Here is a 25,070-nt window from a genome sequence, read left to right as displayed (position 1 = left end):
TCTGCACTTTGTTGTGGATGGGTTGTTTTGGGTTGATTGTTCTATGAATTTGGGTTTGAAATGTTTTTTTTTTTTTTTGGATGGGTAAGCTGGGGTTAGGTGGAACCCTACCAGATTTCATTAGAAAAAGATATGAAACAAGATTACAAGGGGGACTTCAGCGAGTCAAACAAGAAGAACAAAAAGAAAACATAAAAAACCAATGAACAATAGGACATGAAACACTGAATTGGAAAATGCCTTCAATCTGGTCATTCAGGAGGAGAATGAGTAGCATGCCAAGAGCCAAATCCTTTCCAATTTGATTTTTTTAATTTTATTTGGAGCATAGGCCCCTCATGATCCATACTCCGAGGGAGATTTTACGAGGTTTAGGGGGGATTCAGGCGATGCTATCTTCAATCCTTTGGGAGGGAGAATTCCAGGGGACCAATCAGTCCTTAGGTTGGCAAATGGGCGCCCTTTTCCCTATTCAGGGACATCTTCAGGTTTGTTCGAGGATTGCTCAATGTGTTCAATACATTCTAGAATGGCAAAGGGGTTGGAGATGGGAATATCTTTTAATTTTTCTTTGCCTTTTGGGGTGGTTTTGGCCTGGGATTTCGGTTGGGAGATGGGAGCTAGAGGGGTTGGAGGGATGGGTAATGTGGGTGGGTAGCAGGGGTGGTTGTCTTTGGCCTCCATTCTTTCTTGGATGGGTGAGAGTGAGTTTCTTCAGGGGATTTTAAGGGACAAGATTTGGAAGAATGGCTGAGTGTGTTGCAGGTGGGGCTGGAGTGGGGCTTCCAATCATATTCTATCTCTTGGATCATGGTCCCTTAGAGGTTTTGATAGTGATTTAATCAGGAAGAGGGGCATTTGCTTCTACTTAGATGCAAATTCTTGCATAGCTAAGTCAGGTATCGGCCGTTTGACTGTCTAGGTAGAGAGAGGTTTCCCTATGCCTCTGGCTATCCGACTCAGACCATTTTTGGTCCAGAATTTTAGGTGTAAGCCTAGAAGGCGGATCCATACAGGAATGGTGGATAAGTTTTACTTTTCAAGAGGCAAATCAGAGCTCCATTTCCAGAGAACCAGGGGCCTCCCTCCATAGTGATCCTGACTTGATTCAAGGACTTGAACACAATCCTCCTCAGTTGAGAATTTAAATAGAAAGAATCCATTTCTGAAAGCAAATAGTTGAAGTTCTCCCTTTAACTTCCACTTCCTTCACAAGTGCTCTTTCAGCACATGGAAATAGGGACGACACCCCATGAAATATCCTCCAATGGAAGCATCTGAACTGGTACTCTTCACTGTTTATTACCTGCAAGGAAGTAAACAGTATCGTTACAAGGGAAAAGTGGGTTTGAAATGTTTTCCGGGAGTGGAGAGTATATAGCATTCTTCCTCTCTTTTCACAATTTTTTGAGGACCACTGATCCCCATTTGGTTCTCGTTCTTTCTTCTTTTGAGACAATTATATGAAAGTTGATTGAAATAAGGGTGGTTTAGTGTTTGTCTAAGCTACTGTAGCATGGTTGCCCTTACTAAATGAAGTGTTTGTATGGGATGCTAATGGACCCAGACGGTCTAATGAATCTTAATGGACAGGATTTGGGCACAGCAGTTAACCTTACCAATTGGATCCATATCCTAAATTAAATTGTTTTGGATCGTCACCCAGATGTAGAACCAAAATTCAATGGAGCATTTTAGATCCGAATGATGTAGCCAGCCCCAGCCAATGTATGAAATTATCTCTTAAATTTTATTTTATGCCTATTCAAGAGGGGTTTCTTTTCGTAAAATTCCAAAACGAACGACGACCACAATATTTTATTTTCTAGCGTGTTGTTTCGTAAGGATTCTGCGGCCATTGAACCAAGAACTTTAGGCAGATAAAAGATTCTATGACCAAGTGGAAGTGCAAGTTAGGTAGCAAGGAACTTATCCACTTTGCTGCCAAAATCATCAGAAAACCCTTTCCTGCTTGAGGGTGTTTTACTTATGAATTGGGTTCTGAGGTTTGAAGGGTCGTCATATATGTACAAGCTTGGGCTATTTTAAGACTAAAATTTCCCTCGAAGGCTGCTATTTTAAAAGGTTGTGCCCAATTAATCATTTCCATAGGATGATCCCAGCCCTCCGATCTATAGAGGAACTGCTATCATGGACTCAACTCAACTCAAATAAGCCTTTGTGCCAAACTAGTTGGCGTATCATGGACTCAACTCAACTCAAATAAGCCTTTGTGCCAAACTAGTTGGCGTGGGCAGGATCTGCATATCTTGGAAACCTCTATAAATCGACGGGTTGGGACCATCTTATGGAAATGATTTTTTGGGCACGACCTATTTTTGTGGCTCATTGGTATGGGCCGTTGTGCTCACACCATATAAAAAATCTAGAGACATACTGACCCACTCATTGTATAGATTAGCTTCCAACTACCGGAAGAGAGCGGAAAACCCAGAATGCTCAGATGGTATGGAAGATTATACACCAAGCTTTGATGTACAGTTTCAACGAGCAATAGTTTATTCTGATACTATGAAATTAATAAAGAGCTCCAATAGAGCCTTCATCAATAAATAGTAGAAGCTTCACAACCAGAGAATCCAGTCTAGACAAGACAGGAACATCCTAACAAGATAGATTTCATTGCATTGGTAAACGGAAACACAATACAGACAATTCAAGGTGACAGTAGTATTCAAGATACAAGGCGATGATTGATTGTTCCATGTAAGAATGTTGTTTAATCTTCAACCTTGTCAGGCCCTACAAAATTTAAAATCCGCATTCACAACAGACTACTCCACTGGTTTGCTGAGTACAACAGAAAAAAAAATTATTTCCTTGGGACAAGAGCTCGTTAAGGGTGGGTAGGGAATTGTGAAATTTGGGGCGCTATAGCATTTTGAGGAAGCACCAATTGAATTGTGCGAAGCCCTGATTTTGGATCATACAGTTCAAGTTATTCTACATATGCCCTTGATCATACACTCCATATAAGGATAGATGAGATTTCATCTCTTTTTTTGTTTCAGAATGCAAGGCCCTTGCCCACCCATTTGACAGTTGATCTTTCTGCTGGAAGAGTAGCCTTATTTCTCTGATTCAAGGGTTTGGTCCTGGAAGGTGGATGTCTTCTCGTTTGACCATCTTAACATGTGGGGCAATATCATTTGCGGAAGAAATTGGAACAGATAAACCAGGTTTGAAAACTAGACCTCTCAAAACAGTTCCAGTGTTGCCGACTTTAACAGTGAGCAAATATCCAGCATCAAAGGACCCATCGAGAACCCCTTGAACTACCTGACCCACCAGGACATTATCTGCACTACCAGTTGAATCTATTCTTTGGCTCCTTGCATTGACAGATCCAGTCGTGCCTAATGCATTCTCCCGAGGGAACAGATTGTCATCCTTCCGAGGTCTACCACGTTTACGCTTCGCAGGAGGGATGCTTGATGGAGTACCAGAATTGGTGGTCTCTTGATTCTCTTGCTTCATCTTTTGTGAATTGATGAAATACAACCCACTTGCAACCTAGTCCCTGCCAGTAGGCCAATTGTACGTTACTTGTTTGTATTCTTCTATCAAGATAGTAGACGTGAAAAAAGATGAAATTCACATGGTAAAGATATCTTGGTTTCCAACAGTGGGGGGTGTGCTTCATAGAGAGCACATGCCTGCTTTATCTAGCTGAACTTGATTTATGAAATAGGGAGCATGAATTGCTCAGTGTTTTCTTGATTTCTTGGGAGTGCACTGGATTGCTCAGGAAGCCCGCAAAGATTAGCAGACCAGACAAGCGCCAGATTCCAGCCGGATAATACCTGCCCATTTTCAAGAACCCACATCTCAAAACAAGTCTTTGTTGATTTGTTCTGCTTCACATAAGGAATAAGTATAGAGAAAATGTGCAATGTAAACCAAGATGATATCACAATACCAAAGCCACATTTATATCAAGAAATGGACGGAGGGAATTCTAGCAAAGTTTAAAAGAGGAAAAAAGGTCACTATCAATATCAAGTTTTATTCAGTTTTCCAGGCAGAAAGACTATTCCTTGTAAATCAATGTTGAGCATAATCTCACATGCAGCATACCTAGACTGCAAATAGAAGTACTATGCTAAACCTGACCAAGTCTAGGAATTTGTATCAAGACATTAACGTTGCCAAGACATGAACAATTTCTGTAGCACCTGATTCTGTAAAATTGTCAGGAAGCCATTAAGAATATATTTCCAACCTTTCAGGAAACAGATACAGCATTACAGAAACCCAAGACAGATTTGCTTACATTTCTGATATCTCCATTTAAATTTGTCGAAACATTAAAAAAAAAAATGGACGCAGGTTTTTCTAATGCTGCTTCCTTTCATCCATGAAGTTATAAATGTAAATATCGGACGCTTAAACATATAAACAAGATCATGTGCTCAAAAACAAAGTGTTGTGATTCACAATAATTCCATTGCAAGAATGTAGGCAGCAAAAGTAAAAAATCAAATCAGTGTAACTAGTAAACCTTAAGCAAGTACGCTCTCTAGTGAAGCCTTCATATTGTCAACCTCTGTAGCACCAGCTATGCCAACCTTAAAAGGCCTACACAATGGGGTGTCTTTACGAATTTGGACTTCTTGAGCCTACATCCATTGATAAATTCTAGAGAATCTCAGTTATCACAAATGGCTAATAAGTAGTGCCTTTATCGAATTCTTGTGATTCAAAGTTTCTCTTCTGTTTCTACTGAAGCTCCTCCGTCTAGTTTCTTTTAACTGTGAGAAGCATCTCTCCCTTAAACACACCAGATATCCGTCTAGTTTCTTTTAACTGTGAGAAGCATCTCTCCCTTAAACACACCAGATATATGCTTTGCAACTCACAGACTATGCCTCTTATCCTCCGGGTGCATATATTCAAAAAACTTAAAACGCATCCCCAATGTCAAAGAGCAGAATGTTCTGGGTAGAAAATCAAGCTTGTTTAGCCATGGTGTGCGCCTGGGTGGAACCAAAGAAAAAAGGGAGACTCAAATCATTGATAATCTAAGATTCCATGAAATAACGAAACAACAAATGTTCCATAAAAGAAAGAGGGCTTTCTTTTCTAAGAAATAATTGTAAAGCGATTTCTTCTCAGTAACTAACATAGAGCACTTCTTATCTTTTCAAAAAAATAAAAAATAAAAAATAGAGCACTTCTGATGATGATCCATCAACAGTGCACTTCCCTAACTTGCCCTGGGGGAGTGTTACTGAAATAGATCATCATGTAATGTTATGCTCATAGTTTTAAAACTCCCCCGCATCGCCGTGGACTCCCCTGAGTAGACTCCCTTTTCCCTTGGCCGTGTTCCGCATTTTGCCTTGCCCTACAGAGTCGATAAAAAACTCCTTTGACTCTCCAGAGTTATGACCATGTCAACCGAGTACTCGGATGCATCAACCGAGTTCTCGACCGCATCGTGCCGAGTCAACTGGGATTTTCTTCGACCACGCTCTAACCCGCATTCGTGTTTTGAAACACTTTATGCTTCTCATTTACTTCAGCCAGGTTTAAAGTTGTTCTCTTCCTCATCATCAATCATATTTAGACGTGGATAATTCAAACATAGTGCTATAGTGAGTTGTCTGTGCTTCTTGTTGTTGATAAAAGTAAGTTTTATATCGTTCTATTGAAAAATATATAACACCTGGTTAGTTCTCGACATGGAAGAAAGAAGCAAAATGAACATGCGAATAATAGATGGCCAATAGTATGGAAAACATACCAAAGAAAGCAAAATAGGAAAGAACAACAACAAAATTCATTTCTTCATATGATAAGCATTAATAAAACATGGTTGATAGCTTGCTTGGGGTTAGAGTAACAAAAAGAAGAGCGTCATAGTGAGGACTGTGTTGAAATAGATTTACAGTTAGTTCTCAATCTCTTTAAAATTCAAGAATGACCTCAATGATTTGGTTGGATTTATCAACCGTCTATGGCCCTAGCTTAGCTACCACTGGATCAGGAGCCAACTATGGGTGGAATTACAGTTTAATTGTAGGGACCACCCTTGGTGATCGGGAGAAGACTTCATTGTTACCCAACTCTCTTAATTTTCTTTTCTTTCGTCTGACACAATTCTCTCCTAAAACAAGTTGGTTTATCTCATGCTTCCCAACATAAAAGTTTACTCTGATTATCAAGACAAAATTGTGAGATTCAGTCCCAGTCAATTGGAATCATTGCAAAGCTCATGTAGTCATGTGCCCTCTAGCATGGAGAAATATGGATTCTTCACACAGGGCTCAGAGATAATGTCAAAGAGTGGATGGGCACCTTTCTCTTTGGAAGCTATTCGAGCTTTGAATTCATGCCAAATCTTTTTCAAAGTAATATAAGCTAACTTTCTACCAAAAAGAATAACATAATGATGCAGTCCAAAATCCGGACGCTCTACATTGCCCAGCAGCAGAGGCAAAATAGACAAAATAAAGAAGAAAAGAGGCACTTCGAACGCCATCATAGGGAATAGAATACTCCGATCACCGTCGAAGGGGCTGTAATTTACTTCGATCCCGTCGAAGTTGAGTTTCTTTTGAGCAAAACTAGAAAATACTCCCGCAGGTGCTAATCCAAGCAACTAAAATTCTCAAAGAACTCAAAAGCCTAAAGGCAAATTTCATTCAATAATAAAAAAACAAGTCCATAACATTGCTTTAATGACAAATAATTTTAAGAAATAAAAACCCTAAAAGCTAACTTAAGGCCTAAGCAATAAATCTCAACCGTTCATCTATCTATCAAAAGTAAACTATCCAAATCGCGTGATCTTGGTCTCGTTAGATAGATAATTGAAAAACCTTTCTAATAATACCAAAATCTACCAAAATGATAAGATTTGATACCCATAAAAGTAGGACACAAATAAAGTGGCAAAAATAGAACTTGAAGAAAAAGAAATTTCACTATAACATCAAATGAAACTGCAATATTCACACATATAAGTTAAGTTTCTACCCCCCAAAAAAAAAAAAAAAAAAAAAAAAATGATACCCATCTCATAGATCTGAAAATGATAATAGCTCAGAAATAAAATTCCTGGAAACTAATAACAAGGGGAAAGACGAAGGTAGAGCTTACAAAGATGTACCGTTCCACGTTTTCTCAAGGGTATTTTGGAGGAATCAAGTAAAACCCTAACCCTAGATCTGAAATCTTTGAAATCTTAGAGACCTTTATCTTTGAGATTTAGATACTTGCCGAATCTTTATCGAATGAAAATATAAAAGTTCAGTTTCTACGGAATTAGAAGGGGAGAATAAACAAATAAACGAATGTGAATACATTTATTAAAACCCTAATAACAAAAGATGATAAGGTAGGGTTTGCAACGATGTACCTTTAGATATTTTCTCAAAAAGGGCTTTTTGGAAGACTCCACCAAAACCCTAACCCATATCTTTACTATTCAATAACCTAATAACAAGTTAATAACATCTCGCACCCTCTCTACAATTTTCTTAGGGCATTGCTTCTTATCCCTACAAATACACTACGTCCTTTGTTTTTTTTTTTTTCGTTAATAACCATGTTCCATAAAAAGCATTATCGACGTTTGCTAGGTAACGTATCCATCTATTCTAAGAAAACCATTCAATGACCACCACCTGCCTACATCCCTAACTATTTTTAAAGGAGGATTTGCTAGCGTCCATCCCATAAGGAACAACTTCAGTGTGACGTGCAGCACGAAAAGCCTTATGGGATGGACGCTAGCAATTCCCCTTAATTAAGTTTTGGGAAATGTTATCAGCACTACTCTATTTTGATGAGGACACTCCTAACTTTATTAAAAGTACGGTATGGCCTGCACCATAGGATGATCCGAACCGTCCATTAGATGGGCCACACCCTAAACAGGTTGTGCCCCAAAAATTAATTCCATAGGTTCATCCTAACCCTTCGATCTACCGATGGCTGGATCAACCTATGGAAATGATTTTTGGGGCACAATCTATTTAGGTTGTAGCCCATCTAATGGACAGTTTGGATTATTGTTACTCAAGTTGATGTAAAGTATTGTGATGGAGAAGTCTTCAAAAGATCTCTGAAGGAGTTCAAACTGAAGGCAGTGAAATATCAGTTTCTTCATTTCCATATCTTTGAACTCTAATATCTCTAAATCGACAGCGAAATGGACTCACATGGGTTCATCTTCAAACACTGGAATATCAGTTATACTAATTGAATTGGAATTCACCATCACTCGAGAAGTCTCGGCCATCAAATCTTGAGAAGGGGCAAGATCTATGTCAAGTAACAAAAGAGAGGGCAATGAAAGTCACACGACCATTGATAATGGCACCCACTTTATCTCACTCATGCTTGGATGCTACCAATTTTGGTAATAACACCCAATTTTACTCAATTTTATTTACCTTGCACTGTTGACAACCAAACCCCTCCTTATATTCAAACCACTTCTTATACTCAATCTTGTTAGACTTTGTTTAATTCTAAATTAATGTGAAACATACCTCTGGCCATGGCGATTAGAATCAAAGATCATAAATCCCTCGAGCTTTCACGAAACACGGACACGATCTCCGCTGCGCATGAACAAGAGAAGAGAGGTCTTCTAATCTGTAGAAGACCTTAGGGCTCGATCGACAGAATCCCGGGCACAATTTCCTCTTAGATTAGGGACCCTCTCTCCAAAGCGAAAGAAACGTGACATTTCGGTTGTTTAGACTGACAACATGGCACAAGCCTTCATGGGCCCTCGAGCTCAGCCTCTATTCAAGAGTTCTTATTGTCGTGTCTTTAAGTCGGAAATCTATCGTCGATACTTAAACTTTTGAAATGCTTGAAAATCAAAGCAGCTAGGCGGGTCCTCGAGAGGCCTCTCGCTGATTCTAGGTTGCTTGGGAGGATGAGAGACTCGAGTCCTCGAGCGAAAATCTCCCGTCGACCCACTTAAACTTGCGAAAAAGTTAAAGTACGACGGCTTATCGAATCTTAGAAGATTGTTCACATCTTCTGAGTCTCCAAGGAAGGGAGGAGTGTTTTGTGATTTTGAAATTTTCTAATTTTGATGGTTTTTGTAAAATAATGATGTTAAGGGAAAATTGGAGGGGCGCCATGTTAGCACCCAGTGCAAGATAACAGATTTTGGAAGGGTGCTGCTTTGGCCTCTAATGTGAAGATTTTGATTGATGCCTCTTTGGTGTCCGATGCAAAAGACTCTGATGAGCGCCGCTTTAGCGTCCAGTGTAAATATTTTGATTGACACCGCTTTTACGTCCGATGCAAAAGACTTTGATGGGCGCCGCTTTCGCGTCGAATGCAAGAGATTCTAAAGGTGCCCGCTTAGGCCCCCAAATGAAGCAGCTTTGGCACTGAATGCAGTAGATTTTATTGGCCACTACTTTGGCTTCTGATGCAGTAGATTTTGAAAGTCGCTGCTTTTATGCCCAATGCAATTGATTTTGAAGGTCGCTGCTTTGGCGCCTAATGCAAGATATTTTGAAGTTCGTCTTTTTGGCTCTCAAATGAAAAAGGTTCTAAAGGTGGCCGCTTTGAGGCATAATGTAATAGATTCTAAGAGTTGGTGCTTTAGCTCCCAATGCAAAATATTTTGATGGACGCCTCTATAAAGGCAAATGCAGGAGATTCTGAGGGATCGCCGCTCTGCCACTAATTGCAAGGGATTCTGAGGGTCGCCGCTCTGGTCTCCAATCCTTGTAACAAGACTCATAACCATTGCAAGCTGGAGCTACAACTTTCCTAGAAAAACAAAGTGTAAATATTTCACTGCCGCATAAGGAATATTTAGAATGTGTAATTAGTCGTAGTAGTGGTATAAAGGAATGGTTTGATCGATTTGGAGAAGAGACAAAGATTTGGATATCGCTTTGTGGGACGAGGGTATTGTGGGAAAAGGAAAATGTTTGTATTCCTATTGAGGAGATGGTTTATGTTCATGGGCGAGATGAGGGTACTAATGATGAGAAGCAAAGTATCACTTAAAAGCTGTGTTGGTGGACCACTCTTCATTGATCTCACAGAGAATTTGTTTAAAGGGGGGGAGGCATTGAACGCCTTAATAGTTTCTTTACTTTTTTTATTATTATATGATTAGACTATGGTTAGTTTTAGTTTTTAAACCTTGCTAGACTATCATAATCTTTGTAATAAATATATGATGAGTATTTTTTCTTCTTCTTTGCTTCTAACATTTGTTTATTCTGGTAAACCTTAAAAGAATTAACCAATATTTATGAAGAAGGCTAGGCAATTTGATGCAGAATCACCTCGAACTCTTTACATCAGCCCTCCATGGCTCTTTTTATTTGGTTGTTTGTTCATAGGGTATTTAGTTTTATATTTTTGTAGTAGTGGTGGTCCTTTTGTATAATCATGTAGAAGTTTTTAATTGTTGCTAATTTCACATATCTATTATAATATAGCATGATGGGGGTTTCACTGTTCACTCCCACGTGTATAATCATCAGCCCTCCACTTGCCTATCGTTTCTATTCCAAATCTCTCCCCCTCCTCCACAGAAGTAGTATTCTTTCCTAAACGATCTCCTTGGACTCCTTTCCAGACTGATCCCCCTCTATTCCCGTCTTTTGTTATATAATGTGGTATCCCAAATTAACAAGCCATTTATATAAAAAATTTAAAAATAGAACAGAAAAATGAAACATCAATCGCACATTGAATTAGCTAAAAATCTCCTCTATTTTCTACAATTATCTATTATCTACGGAGAGAGATTTCTTAACTTGGCAGTTTCCTAATAAAAATCTCCTCAAGAAAATCCACTGCGAATAAAAGTTTCATGTTAAGTAAAAACTTATTAACAGTTTCCTAAATAGAAACTCCAACACAATTTCTATAGATGGACTTTAGCTATACGTATGTGTTTGTTCCCATCAAACGCCCACATATATATGGATTTTGGCACACAACAATTTGTGTCCTTCTCCACCTCTAACAGTCACGTGTTTTAGAGATTCAAAACACCTGGGATCTATCCCAGACTCCCTTTGCAAATACAACTGTTGTGGAGAAAGAGAATAGAAAAACTAACGTTTTCTCTTGCAGTGGGTCCCACCAATGTGGGCCTTACTAAAAAACGCCAACATTCTCCCACTTGGTCCACATTGATATATCCACAGAGTAACTCAGAGTCGTCTTAAGATATTAATCTTGAAAACTTTATGGCCATTGTTTTGGAAAAACATCAATCCCAAATATCTTTAACTCTATATTTATTGTACACCCTTATAGTATGTCTCAAATGTACGAATCATAGCGGCATATACATCCAACCGGAAATGTTACCTTCTATGTATCACATACACTGATTCACACTAATGTACACTTTATGTGTGGTTTGGAACTTTATTGAATAAGCTCTCAAATGCTTATTCGGTTCCAACTTTATATGTCCTTATGGACAGTCCGTCTTATTAAACCTAGATGTATGTACACTTTATATATGACAGAATATATGCAAAAACATATAAACAAAATCATCAACTTTATGTTGCAACCAAAAGTGACATCAATGTAATTAAGCACCAAATACTATAAGACCCATATGATTCACATGTTCCGCATATAACTTAGGCAAAAATCTTTTAGTCATGGGATCCACTGTCAACTGTAAAGTATAATGTGCTTAATAGCCACTCGATGATTCATAAATTATTTCTAACTTTAAGGAACTCCATGTTAGAAAATAATATCTTAACGAAATTATTATAGTAAATCACTAACTACTTAGAGATGGAAACTACAATCATAAGCCCAGTGATAAATTCCGCAACCATAACGCCTGCATAGTTACCTTATAGCACATATTAAACTTTCCCTCTATAGCGGAATAAGCTTTCTATCTTTGTTTTATAGTTTTCCACGAAATAATGCCTCATTCAAGTAGGAAAATATACCCCAATATCAACTTCTTAGTTTAAGACACCTAGCAAAGTTTAAAACTGAGTATCCGATCACTTCCAAGTGATCCGATCATCTGTATGTAAGTATGTGATCCTTCATACCCTGAAGGTATACAGCCTTATTTGCAGCTATCTAATGATCCATCCCATAACTATTCTGGTATATCTCTAGCATTCTTACAGCGTATCTAATGTCTGGTCTAACATAGACCTGAGCACACATTAACTGTCAACCGCTGAAGTATAGAAATATTATTCATCTATTCCCTTTCCAAATCATTCCTTTTAGGATTACGACTCACTGAGTTTATCACTTTTAAGGATAAATGATACGCTTAATGAACATTTCTGCATCCTAAAACTTTCCAAAACTTTGTTAATGTAGGCCATCTGAGATAGTCCCAAGATACCTTTAGATCTACTTCTGTGAATCTCAATGGCAATGACATATGAGGCTTCACCCATATCATTCATATCAAAGTTTTGAGTTAGGAATTGTTTCACCTCATTTAGCATTCCCAAATTATTAGCATCTACAGATAGGATCAACAGATAAAATTTACTCCCACTAACTTTAAGATTGTTCAATCATGTCAGAAAATTTAAGGTACCAATACGGGAGGCCTGCTTTAGTCCATATATAGATTTATTTAATTTGCAAACTTTTTGACTATCACTTTTCCCTTTAAGTTGATTCATGTATACCTTTTCCTCTAAATTACCTTTGAGAAAAATTGTTTTCACATTCATTTAATGTAACTCTAAATCAAAATGAGCTACAAGAGCTATTATTATCCTTAATGAGTATTTTTTTTTTCAAAATTGGTGAAAAAGTCTCATGATAATCTACGCCCCCTTTTGAGTAAATCATTTAGCTATAAGTCTCGCTTTATATCGTTCGATATTGCCAGAAGAGTCTCTTTTAATCTTATAAACCCACTTACAGCCAATGACTTTAGCCCATTTGGGCAATTCGACAAGATCCCAGACTTGGTTCCTAGCTATAGACTCTAATTCATCCTTCATGGACTCATGCCATAAATTAGAGTCCCTACCACTCATAACTTGTAAAAACGTTAAATGGTCTCCATCATTCACACACTTTTGGTCATCTTTCTGAAGATACACAATGTAATTTGAAGAGATAGCCGGTCTCCTTACTCGCATGCCACGTCACTCTCCTTCACTCCCCCACCTTCTCCTTCCTATAAAAACAGCCTGGCGGGTCTTTAGTGTGCCCCTCTTCAATCTCTAATGGCTAAAAAATCGATGATTATGAACCTTTTACCATATGATCAAATGTCAATTAGCCGGTGGATGATGAAATTTACATATTCATTTTTTTCTAAGTCATCCAATTGTAAGTTTATAATCTTGTGGAAAGCAATGTTTAATTGATATGTGTCTGTTTGGTTGCTGGGTTTTTTTTGTTCCCAGGATTTATGTGGGTAAAGGTTTAGTGGTCACATCAGCTTTTTCTTGCTGACATCAGCAAAATCTTGTCTTGAAAAGGGTGTTCTCTCTTTCTCTCTCTCCACTCATCATAATATCTTTCTCTAATTAATGCTTGTCTCCTCTTTTGTCTCCTACCTTTACCCACATAAATCCCAGGAAAAAAAAAAACCCGGCATCCAAACAGGGTGTTTAGAGATGAAAGATAGGGCACAATAAGGGATGGTTTGAATCAGTACAATGGGGTTTCACCCAGGCTATTTCTTCCATAGCATTGTCCCATGTACAAATAAGGAAGAAAAAACTTCCCAACTCGTGAAGGCGAAAAGGGAAGGTATTTTTTCGCAGAAGATATCAAGTGATAATGGCATTTTTGCAATTTAATCTATAACCAGGGTTATTTGTCTCTCTCAAGCGGCTCCTTTTCAAAATAAGCGTTTGGAATACGCTTTCTTCACGTGCTGATTAACTGCTTATTGTAGATTAATTGCTTACTAAGTAATGATATTATTCCACGTACCATGATCACGATACTACTATAGAAGAGATTATGATGGCCAATTTAAAAACCCCAGCCATCAGATCAAGGTCTGTAAATAATCAACGTTCCATTTTTTTATTTTTACAAAAGGCATAATTATGAAAACCACGCTCTGCAATTCACACACGTATGTGGACAAATGATCGAGGTGGGACCCACATCAATAGATTAACGGAAACGATGACCTACTTCAGCCGCCCCCCAAAAATAAGGATAAGGACTTGGGAAGGAGAATGTTATCAGCACTACTGCATTTTGATGAGGGCACTCCTCACTTAATTAAAAAGTACGGTATGGCCCACACCATAAGATGATCCAAACTGTCCATTAGATGGGCCACAACCTATTTCTAAATAGGTTAGCCCAAAAATTATTTCCATAAGTTGATCCTAACCTTCCGATCTATAGAGGGTTAGGATTAATAACCCTCCGATTTATCATTTATAGAGGGTTAGGATCAAAGCTCTGATCAGAGGGTTAGGAAATGATTTTTGAGACAGCCTATTTAGGGTGGCTGTCTACTAGACAGTTTGGATCATCCTATGGTGCGGGCAATACCGTACTTTTAATAAAGTGAGGAGTGCCCTCATCAAAATACATCAGTGCTGATAACATTTCTTTTGGGAAAATCTGAAGTCACAGGCGTAACCCTAACCTGTCCAACTTTTGCGGAGGCAGGGTTGCCGTAATTCGTACCAATTTCCACACGTTAGGTAGACGCAGTGGCATTTTCGCAAATTAAGAATAAATCTTGCCCATTTTGTCCGCTGTTTCCCTGAGATTTCAATGGTCGCATGTTTTAGCGAGCACTAGAGATAGTGAGAGTGAGAGAGAGGTGAAAGAAACGCAACATTAAAAGAGAGGGAAGGGGGGAAAATAGCTTCGAAGTCTTCTACTATTCCAAGCGCTCTTTCTGCTGCCATAAAAACCCTTCTTTCTATCTTCCAAAAACTAGGGTTTCCAAACGTTGCTTTCTCCTCTTGCCCTTTAAAAAAGATAAAAATCTTTCTCCTTCATCTTCAAGATTTCATAACTCCGTCTTTTCCTACATTTTTTTCCCTAGGGTTTTGAAACTCGACTCTGTAAAACCCTATTTCTTCCATGGCGGCCGAAAAACTCAGGGATTTGAGCCAGCCGATGGACGTCCCTCTCCTTGATGCCACCGTTGCCGCGTTCTATGGCACGGGATCTAAAGAAGAGGTGAGCTTTCGATTCATTTAATATCTCTATCATTTCTCTCTTTTTTTTTTTGTCTGATTGATTTCGAAATCTCTGTTTTTATTTCTGTGGGGATTGAACTGGAATTGGAGTTCGAACGAAACGGGAAGGGATTTATTTGCACTTTTATCTAATCGCCAATATTCGTGTGATATTTGGGGTTTTTTCACTTGGTTTCTTCTGTTAATGAAAGTAAATAGGATTTTTCTGTATGTTTAAATCACTTATTGTTCTTTGAACTCGCTCAAATCAAAGAGGGTTTCGGATCTTCTGTCGTATGTTTTTTTTTTTTTTTTGAGTTGTTCGTAGATTCAAATGAAGGAGCGAGAGGGAATGAATATTGGAATCTTTGAAACTAGGGCAATAGTATTGGACTTTGTTTGATAATCATGTGCGTTCTTCTTTTCCAAGTGTGTAGGGAATTCTGTTGGTGAATTAAATAATAAGACAAAATCTGCTGAAAAGTGAGTCTGTGTGGTTGTTCTCATGCAAAAGTGACCTGCAAAATTTCTTTCCGCGAAGCAAATCCCTTATTTTATTTTACACACCATAAAATTTTTCCTTTTTAACTTTTGAGTAATCTGCAAGTGGAAAAAATGATTTTTTATAGAGAAAATTCACATTTTGGTCCTCTAGGGTCTCGTGGCGGGTTAATCAGCATTTGTGGGACTGCATTAGCTAACTACTTTGGTGCTTGTCTTATGGTGGCAGAGGACAGCTGCAGACCAGATATTGCGCGAGTTGCAGAATAACCCAGACACATGGCTGCAAGTAGTTCACATTCTACAACATTCACAGAACCTGAATACCAAGTTCTTTGCATTGCAGGTAAGTTGCCATGTTCCCTTCTGTTGAGATACATTGGTAGCTTATTTATATCTCTCACACATTTAAACAGAATTTTCGATATCGATAGTATGGTGTATGTTTTAGTCATGAGTCTGCTGTTTGGATTGCTGAAAGTTTTTTCGTTCGTTTAGCTGTTTAAGATTTTTTTTTTCTTTTTTCCTTTATTCACGTACCCATATTTTTTGCTGCTATTAAACTCTGTCATGTCATTTGAAACCGAGTTTTGGTCAAAGTATAATGAAATTTTGAAAGGTCTGCGATTAATCTTGCAATTACAAGGGCTAATGAAATGCTGAAATGAGCCATGACAAGGTCACAACATGCATTAGCCTATCATGTTCAGGAAATATTTGTGGCATGGGATAAGTGTCACTCTTAGGGCTGTTGGACATCTGGAGTTCAGATATTTGTCCCCAGTGGAATTTAAAGGAGTAGGAGACAAGTTATTTTTTTTAAAGTATGGTAGGATCCAAGTTATTAGGTGAAGCAGGATACTGGGTAGGAGGAAAATTAGTGGACTTAGCACTGCAGCATGCCAAAGTGTGGTTAGTAGAAAAATGGCCAGGCCTTGCTTCATAAGAGGATATTGTTGCTTCATAAGAGTGGTATTGGCGTCTTTTCTGATGAAGTGACGAGGAGGATTGGTCTGGTTTGAATTGATATGCTTGGGGGAAGATTTATTCTTTTATTTTGTCATGCACCAAAAGAAGAACAAAACAATGAGTGTGAAGTTGAACATAGTTAAGATATCATAGCTTGTTAAAAAGGAAATGCTATCAAATTCATGAGAAATGTCGATGTCAGAACCGAGAGTAGCAACAATCACTATTTCCAGACAATACCAAGGTACATGTATGATCAATCTAAGTACAGTTGGGGCTCTCATAATTAATGCTCCATAAATTTATAATCTCTTATATCCTATTGCTAGACCAAGAACCGACATCATTCCTACATCGGTAATTTATAATCTCTTATTTCTAGTTCTTAATAAAGAAAAAAAGAAAAATCTATGGATATAAGATATAAGAGAGTACCTTTCTAGAAAATGTTGTTCAAAGTACATGTATTTTACTATATGTTGGTATATAATAGGAGAAGGAAGAGAAAAGACAGTGGTGAAAGAGCATTAACAGGACATTCATCTCTCTCTCTCTCTCTCTCTCTTAAGTGTCAGAGCATTAAATGCTATGGGCAGTCACTAGCCATCTCTCTTTGAAATGACAAGTGTAAGCTTCGTCTCCTTCTCTTTGAAATGACAAGTGTAAGGCTCATCTCTCTCTTCCTAGTGAAATAAATGTAAAGTGTGGTGATAAAGGACGGTGAAACTTTGAGAAAATTTGGGTGATATGATTTTTTTCTGATACTTTATCGGTTCTAATGCTTTATATAAAAATAAGCCACAAAAAATATTAATTATAAGAGCCCTGATTGTAGCATGTGTGGGTGGAGCATATCGTGATGCCTCTTATTAGCACATTCATTGGTTGTGGAGTATGAAGCCAAAGTTGATAACTGCTTTTGGAAGAACACATTGAATTGCAGAATATTAGAACTCTTCTTAGAAGAAGAGGAATGGAAGGTCTCATTATTAGTGCTGAACACCTGAGTGTTAAAACATTACTTGAAATCACTTAGATTATGTGATTTCATGTTATATGGCTCTACTTTTAGATTCACATGCTATTAAGAGGGCCATATTTCAGTGTTCTATTCATTTAGATCTGTTATATATATAATCCTGTATATAAAAATCTGGAGGAAGCACCATTTAATCTCAACTGAGGTGATATTTGCTGAAAATTTAGGAGCACCAAAACTGTTGGATAGTAGTTGCAAGTAGGGAATGGGGCAGGCGAACCGTATTTAATGATGGTAGTAGAATTACCATTAACATTGGAGAGGAACAAATCAACTCAACTCAACTCAACTTAACTCAACTCAACTCAACAAAGCCTTTGTCCCAAACTAGTTGGGGTCGGCTAAGATGAATCTTTTAGAAAAATTTCATGAAGAAGGTGAAAGGAATCTACCCGGCTCTAATCCCGGCTCTAGTTGGGTTCTTATACGTGGATCATTTTCTTCCATTCTATCCTATCCAAGGTCATGTTCTCCATTATGTTCCTACCTATCAAGTCTTTCCTCGTTGTTTCTACCCAAGTTGTTTTCGGTCTGCCCCTACCTTTTTTTACTCTATCAATTTGGCACGAGTTGCCTTTTCTCACCGGAGCATTCAAAGGCCTACGTTGGATAGTTCCAAACCATCTTAAGCGGTGCTTTCTCATCTTCTCCCCAATTGGTGCCTCCCCCACCTTTTTATGAATGTCTTCATTTTTAATTCTATCTAACCTTGTGTGGCCGCACATCCATCTAAGCATTCGCATCTCCGCTACACTCGTAATAAGCATGCGGGGAAACATTTTTTTTTAGCACAACCGAGTCAAATATCTAACAAGATGAGGAGAAGAAATCCTTAAGGGCATAAATTATCTGTGAAGAATCATATTTAGGAAGAATTTTTTTTAGATGATATTAGATTAAGAGCTTAAAAGGGCGAGCCTTGGCGCAACGGTAAGGTTGCTCCATTGTGACTTGGTAGTCACTGGTTCTAGTCACGGAAACAGCCTCTCTGCAAAGCAGGAGTAAGGTTGCGTACATCCAGCTCTCCCCATACCCCGCAATGGCGGGAGCCTCGTGCACTGGGCCACCCTATTTATTAGATTTAGGGGTTACAAGGGGGACGAGATGAAGTTTTGGATGGATAGATAGTGTAGGGAGAGATCCTTGATGGAGTTGTTTCTTGATTTGTCTGCTATGGCCTCAGACAAAGTAGCTAAATTCAAGATTCCTTTGAGCAGAGAGAGAGAGAGAGAGGGCAGGTAATTTGGAAGGTAAATTTTTGGCGGAATTCTTCGTCTAGGAGATTGACAGGGTAAAATTGTTATTGCATATTTTCCAGTCCATTTCATCAAGAAGGAAGGAAGTTTCTTCTGGGTCAACGCCAAAATGTGTTGCATGCCCCCCCCAATTCTTTCTCTTCTCACAATCTGACGGATTTCTGTTCTGCCTTGAATATGTGCTTTTGGGTGGACAGCCTTTCTGGACAAGATAATGGCGGTCGACCATCTTCACAATCGGAAGGTCTTAATTGTTGGCCATTGCACGCTTTGTTGAGAGGCTGGAGAATCCATGGACCACATCTTCTTACACTGAAGGGTAAGCCAAAGACGTCCAGAATTGCATTCTTGGGATGTTTGGTGTCTCCTAGGTATTCCCTTCTTGGGTGGCTGAGTTATTTGACTGCTGGTCCTTCGCTCCTTGGCCTAGGGAAGGGAAAATGGTATGGAAGATGGCTTTGATGGCTACAATCTGTGTAATTTGGGAAGAAAGAAACACTCACATTTTCAAAATTCTTCCATAGGCCCTCTTTACATCTACTTGTGGATATTCAAGGTTCTGTTCAACTCAAGAACAAATTAAGCAATCTGGAAAATAAATCAAATCTTAGCTAGAGTTTCCACCGTTTGTTAGCCTTAGAGATAGTTCATCAAATGAGCCAAATCCACCCACGCAGAGCATGCAACAATGAGTTCACACCAGGTAAGTATCAGTTATAAAAGAGGGCTTCAAAGTGATTGGTTTTGTTTACAATCTTAAATTATCTCAACTCAACTCAACAAAGCCTTTGTCCCAATTCCTACAATCTGAAATTATGCAAAGAAAATAAAACAAGGATCCACATGCCTAACTAGGGTAAGATAATGTTAAAATAGATATGGGGTGAGTGGGTAAGGCAAATCCAAGGGGTGTGACAGCAAGAAATAATCAATAATGTCACTGGCGGAAATAAATCATACGTTAGCCACCGAGGCGATGCTAGATGTTGGGAAAGTGTTCCATGTTTTACTAAACAGACCATAACTCTCTCATCCAATTGAATTCTTTGATGATGTTTTCTTCTGTTGAAAGACAATTTGAAGATCTCAGATTGGTACAAATTTCACTTATTTTAGACTTAAAATGAGAGAGTTAGGGTGGTTTTAATTTTCTGTGACCAAGTCATCAACGCCGCAGTCTGGAAGAGAAATGCTGCAAGGAATGGCTAGGGCTGCACTCCATTTGGGAAGTCCTGAAAATCAACAAATAGAATAAGAGACATTTATTGTTGGCACATGCTAGGACTGTATTCTTTTTGGGACATGCTTAGAGAGGCCAATGATGTTGCTGTTAATCTAATGAAAGTGGGAGCAATAATTTAAAAAAAAAATCTAATGAAAGAGGGAGTCTAGAGAATCTTTGGTTGTGGGAGACATAGTTCTTTTGTAGCTCTAATTGTGTCTAGTTATGTGTTTTCTTTGTGTTCAAGTTTGTTTTTTTTGTTTTTTGTTTTTGTTTTGACCAGCTTGGTCATTCCTGTACCATTTTTTTCGTTTTAATATATTCTCCTTCTCCTTCCAAGAAGTTACTTTTTATCTGACGTCTTAGATAAGTTTCGGTTCATGGTACCCATATTTCATCTTCTATTCTCATGTAGGATGCAATATCTTATATTCATCTGCTTTTATTATTATTATTTTTCTTTTTAAACATTGTTGGCTTTAATTTTTTTTTTTGGTAGCATTATAGCGGGTTTGACTCATGACTTGAACAAATGATTGGATAACTAATTCAGCCTTACCAGTGGATTTGCTTCTCACTTTTGGTTAAATTAGAGCCTTGGACACCATTATTTTTGTAAGAAGTTAATTAAAAATGGAATAGTTTTACTTTTCTTTTCTTTTAGATCCCAAGATTTTATATTACTGTTACTCTTGCCCGATTAGCTCAATTCGACATTGCTCTTTGTTTTCTGTTAGGTCCTGTTTGATTGACAAGAAAGGTCTTTCCACGTAGAAATGGAAAGCCTTTTCCCTTCTATTACTTTTCTAGAAAACCTTTTTAACTGTTCAACAAATATGAATAAGAAAACCTTCTCTAGGAAAGTATTTATCCTATCTAGATGCTTGTTAACACTTTGCCTATACTTAGTGATATATATTATGGTGAGTGGATTCCGCTCATATACTACTGAGTTATATATTAGTGGGGCCTGCATAGAAGGTGTAATGGCCAAAAAATAATGGGGCCCTGTATACTAATCTGTTATTACTAATGGGGTTAATCATTAATGCTCCAAACCAATTGGCTCCACATATAAAGTAAAGCTGTATACTAGCAGGGCCTACATAGAGGGTCTAGTGGCAAAATGCCAATGGGCTCCACCTCCACATGTATACTAATACGTACTAGTGGGGGCTAAGATGGAGGCCCCGTCACACCGACTACTAAAAAGTAATGCGGCCAACCTGTATAGTAATGGCTTATGTACTAGTGGAGTATACAAGGCGTATTGGACAAACGGGTAATGACCCCCCACACGTATACTAATCAATAGACCACTAAATGATTAACCCCATGAGTTATATACTAGTGATAACTACAGAGAGGGCCAATAGTTTCAAAACTCCCTTGCATCATCGTCGACTTGCCTGAGTCAAATCCCTTTTACCTTGTCCGCGTTCTGGTCGAGTCCGCATTTTGCACTACAATCAAAACTCCTTTGACTTCCGAGTTATGACCACTTCACCCGAGTACTTGGCCACTCTACGCTGAGTTAACTAGGATTTGCTTGGGACGCATTTTGGCCCGCATCCGCGTTTTAACACATTGAGAGGGCCTAATGGACAAAAAAATAATGGTTCCCCCATTTGCACTAATAAGTGATCTGTTAGTAGGGTTAAGATGGAGTGCCCAAAGGCCAAAGCCCATATATAGTATTTAGTTATATACTAGTGGGCCTACATAGAGGGCCTAATGGCCAAAAAACAATGAACCCCACGTGTATATTAATCAATGATCTACTGGTGGGGCTAAGATGGATGCTCCAACGGCCAAAAGCCAGTAGGGCCCTCATATTTTGTAACAAGTCATATACCAATGACGAAAAACCAATAGATCCTAAATGCCCGGATGTGTCCGACATTTTTTTTTCAGACGGAAAGGAAAGTGACATCGGGGGTTTTAAGCTGGAGAACTTTAGGAAGGAAAATGAGTATTTTCGTTCACAGACGATATGGTCTTCCCACCTTGCAAGGCCTTTCCTTCCACAACCCAACAACGGAAAATGATGAAAAATTGGAAAAGATTTTCATTGCCACCATTTTCCACTACTTCTCTGCCAACCAAACAGGTCCTTCGTTCTTTGTAATTTTCTACTATACAGTCAGGGCTCTTATAATTAATATTTTCGATGGCTTCTTTTTATATAAAATATTAGAACCTATAAAGTATTAGGGAAAAAAATTCTATCACCCGAATTTTCTCAAAGTTTCACCGCCCTTTATATCCACACTTTACATTTATTTCTTTTTTAGCATTTAATGCTGAGAGAGAGAGAGAGAGAGAGAGAGAGAGAGAGAGAGAGAGAGAGAGAGAGAGAGAGGCTTACACTTGTCATTTCAAAGAGATGGAGATGAGGCCTACACTTGTTATTTCAAAGAGAGATGATTGGTGACTGCCCATAGCATTTAATGTTCTTACACTTGAGATAGAGAGAGAGAGATGAGTTGAGAGACATGAGTGTACTGTTAATGTTCTTTCACCACCATCTTTTCTCTTCCTTCTCCTATTTTGTACCAACATGTAGAGTAAAATACATGTACTTTTAACGACATTTTCTAGGAAAGTACTCTCTTATATCTTATATCAATTAGATTTTTCTATTTTTCTTTATTAAGTATTAGAAATAAGAGATTATAAATTAACAACGTAGGAACAATGTCGGTTCCTGATCTAGCAATAAGATATAAGAGATTTTAAATTTATGGCGCATTAATTATGACAACTCCAACTATATTTTGATAGATTATTTAGAACTAGAAAGTAGTGACAAATTTGGTAGCTTAGTAGCGGAAACATTTTCTCATATCCCATGTTTTTAGTATCCTCACTTCTACCTTACAAAAGAATGTGGGTTCCTGCTGTACCTGTATCCTTACTTTTTTATGGCAAAGGGATGCGGATTCTTCTGTATCTGGATCCCCCCCCCCACCCCTCCCTCTTTTTTTTAAAAAACTTTAGGGGATCAACATGCTCACAGTCAGTATCTTGTAATTCCCAAGGTAGCTGAATCAATGCTTATTTGATATTAGTTAATACTTAATACTTAATTTTCATAAAACTCATAGGCCACAACTGAAATAGAGAATATATCATATTTGAAACCCTTTATAAAAAGTTTAAAAAGAGAGCGATGAATACATATATCTTAAAGTACACACCTAAAAATGGCAAATTCACTAAAGTCATCAGTAGGCTTCCTTCAAGAATATACGTGAGTTCAATCTTTAGCTGTCACGAGGTATGGATCCATGCGTCTTCAAGTAGGGTATATCATAGATGTGATCTTTATATTAAAACTGATTTTGTAAGCGAATGCATATCTCTGTACTAGACACCGACTAGACTTCCTGGCTCCTGCATTCAAGTATGGAGGGTTTTGCTTGTTTTCTGTTTTAAGTTTGGTTTCATCTTCATTTTCTCATGTTGATTGGTGCTGAGCAATTAGTATCTGTTTAATCCCTCAATCTTCACTCCCTTCTCTCTTTCTGCTAGTATTCTCTGCAACATTAACTATTCTTTTCTCATTCGTCTTCAAGTAGGGTATCATAGATGTGATCTTTATATTAAAACTGATTTTGTAAGCGAATGCATATCTCTGTACTAGACACCGACTAGACTTCCTGGCTCCTGCATTCAAGTATGGAGGGTTTTGCTTGTATTCTTTTTTAAGTTTGGTTTCATCTTCATTTTCTCATGTTGATTGGTGCTGAGCAATTAGTATCTGTTTAATCCCTCAATCTTCACTCCCTTCCCTCTTTCTGCTAGTATTCTCTGCAACATTAACTATTCTTTTCTCATTCGTTTAATCCCTCAATCGTCACTCTTTCTGCTAGTATTCTCTGCAACATTAACTATTCTTTTCTCATTTGTTCAATTGGGAATCTGTAACTTGAATTATTTATTTATTTGTTTGAATGATAAGGTAGTTTGAATTATTTCTTGCTCATCTATGAAGTGATTCTGAATTTGGTGGATTATGACTTGGCTTTCATGCGCAGGTCCTTGAAGGTGTCATTAAGTATCGGTGGAATGCTTTGCCAATTGAACAACGAGATGGAATTAAAAATTACATATCAGATGTTATTGTGCAGGTATTTATTGTACTGCAAACTCTTCATGATTTCTGTTCTTTAACTATGTATCATATTGTAACTAATATCTTTTTCTTCGATGCTTTCATCTAGCTGTCAAGTAATGAAGTCTCTTTTCGTCGGGAAAGGCTCTATGTAAATAAACTCAATATTATATTGGTTCAGGTAATGGCAAGTTTTGTTGGTTCCTTGTTATATGTCGTCTCTTTTTTGATTGGCCTTTTTTCTGTTTTAGTATTTCCATTATGCCGAACTTAGGAAAATGAGCTTGTGATTTTGTAGTTACTTTACCATTTTTTTTCAATTTTATGAGGCAATTTTTTTTATATACCAGTAGTTCTTTGAGGAGCTAATGTTCCAGAATCTAGCCTAGCTTTTGCGTGGGCTCCTCGGCACATTTGGTCAACATGGAGCTTAGGGTTTAGGTAGCTAGGGCTACAGTTTTAAGTCTACTTCCTGTGTGTTTCTACACATTCTAACTAATCAATAATCAGATTTCTGTTCTCTGTAATTTATGCTGATATTCAGCTTTATATTTGAGATTTGTGGAAATCCTGCTTGGTTTGAGTTCCATTATGCATCCCTCCCGTCCCCCCTCTTTTGGAAGCAAATCCCATTATTTAGTGTGATGATGTTTGCTTTTCAATGATACAGGTTTTGAAGCATGAGTGGCCTGCTAGATGGAGAACCTTTATTCCGGATCTTGTGTCAGCTGCAAAAAGTAGCGAAACAATATGCGAGAATTGCATGGCTATATTGAAGGTAATTTTTTCCTTTGTGTTTTTTTCCTTTGAATCTTATGGT

The 25,070-nt window shown here is 38.0% G+C and overlaps 1 protein-coding gene across 2 annotated transcripts in view; it reads left to right on the top strand.

Annotated features, from left to right (window-relative positions):
• The first annotated feature begins 14,762 nt into the window (after nucleotides 1-14,762).
• Nucleotides 14,763-25,070, top strand: part of LOC143855223 (protein EXPORTIN 1A-like) — a 48,632-nt gene continuing 38,324 nt past the window's right edge. Inside the window, exons 1-5 of one of the 2 annotated variants that reach the window (XM_077365454.1) lie at nucleotides 14,763-15,147; nucleotides 15,877-15,993; nucleotides 24,174-24,266; nucleotides 24,360-24,431; nucleotides 24,921-25,028. In XM_077365454.1, coding sequence (XP_077221569.1) covers nucleotides 15,049-15,147; nucleotides 15,877-15,993; nucleotides 24,174-24,266; nucleotides 24,360-24,431; nucleotides 24,921-25,028 — 489 coding nt within the window. In that variant the 5' untranslated portion in view covers nucleotides 14,763-15,048. The remainder of the gene's footprint in view (nucleotides 15,148-15,876; nucleotides 15,994-24,173; nucleotides 24,267-24,359; nucleotides 24,432-24,920; nucleotides 25,029-25,070) is intronic. The other variant, XM_077365453.1, reaches the window with a different exon arrangement.

Source organism: Tasmannia lanceolata, unplaced genomic scaffold (genome assembly GCF_043159265.1).
Source record: "Tasmannia lanceolata isolate RefF3 unplaced genomic scaffold, GAP_Taslan_0.1 ptg000020l, whole genome shotgun sequence".
NCBI lineage: Eukaryota > Viridiplantae > Streptophyta > Magnoliopsida > Canellales > Winteraceae > Tasmannia > Tasmannia lanceolata.
Note: the sequence above shows the minus strand (reverse complement) of the source record. Positions and strands in the feature narration are given on the sequence as shown.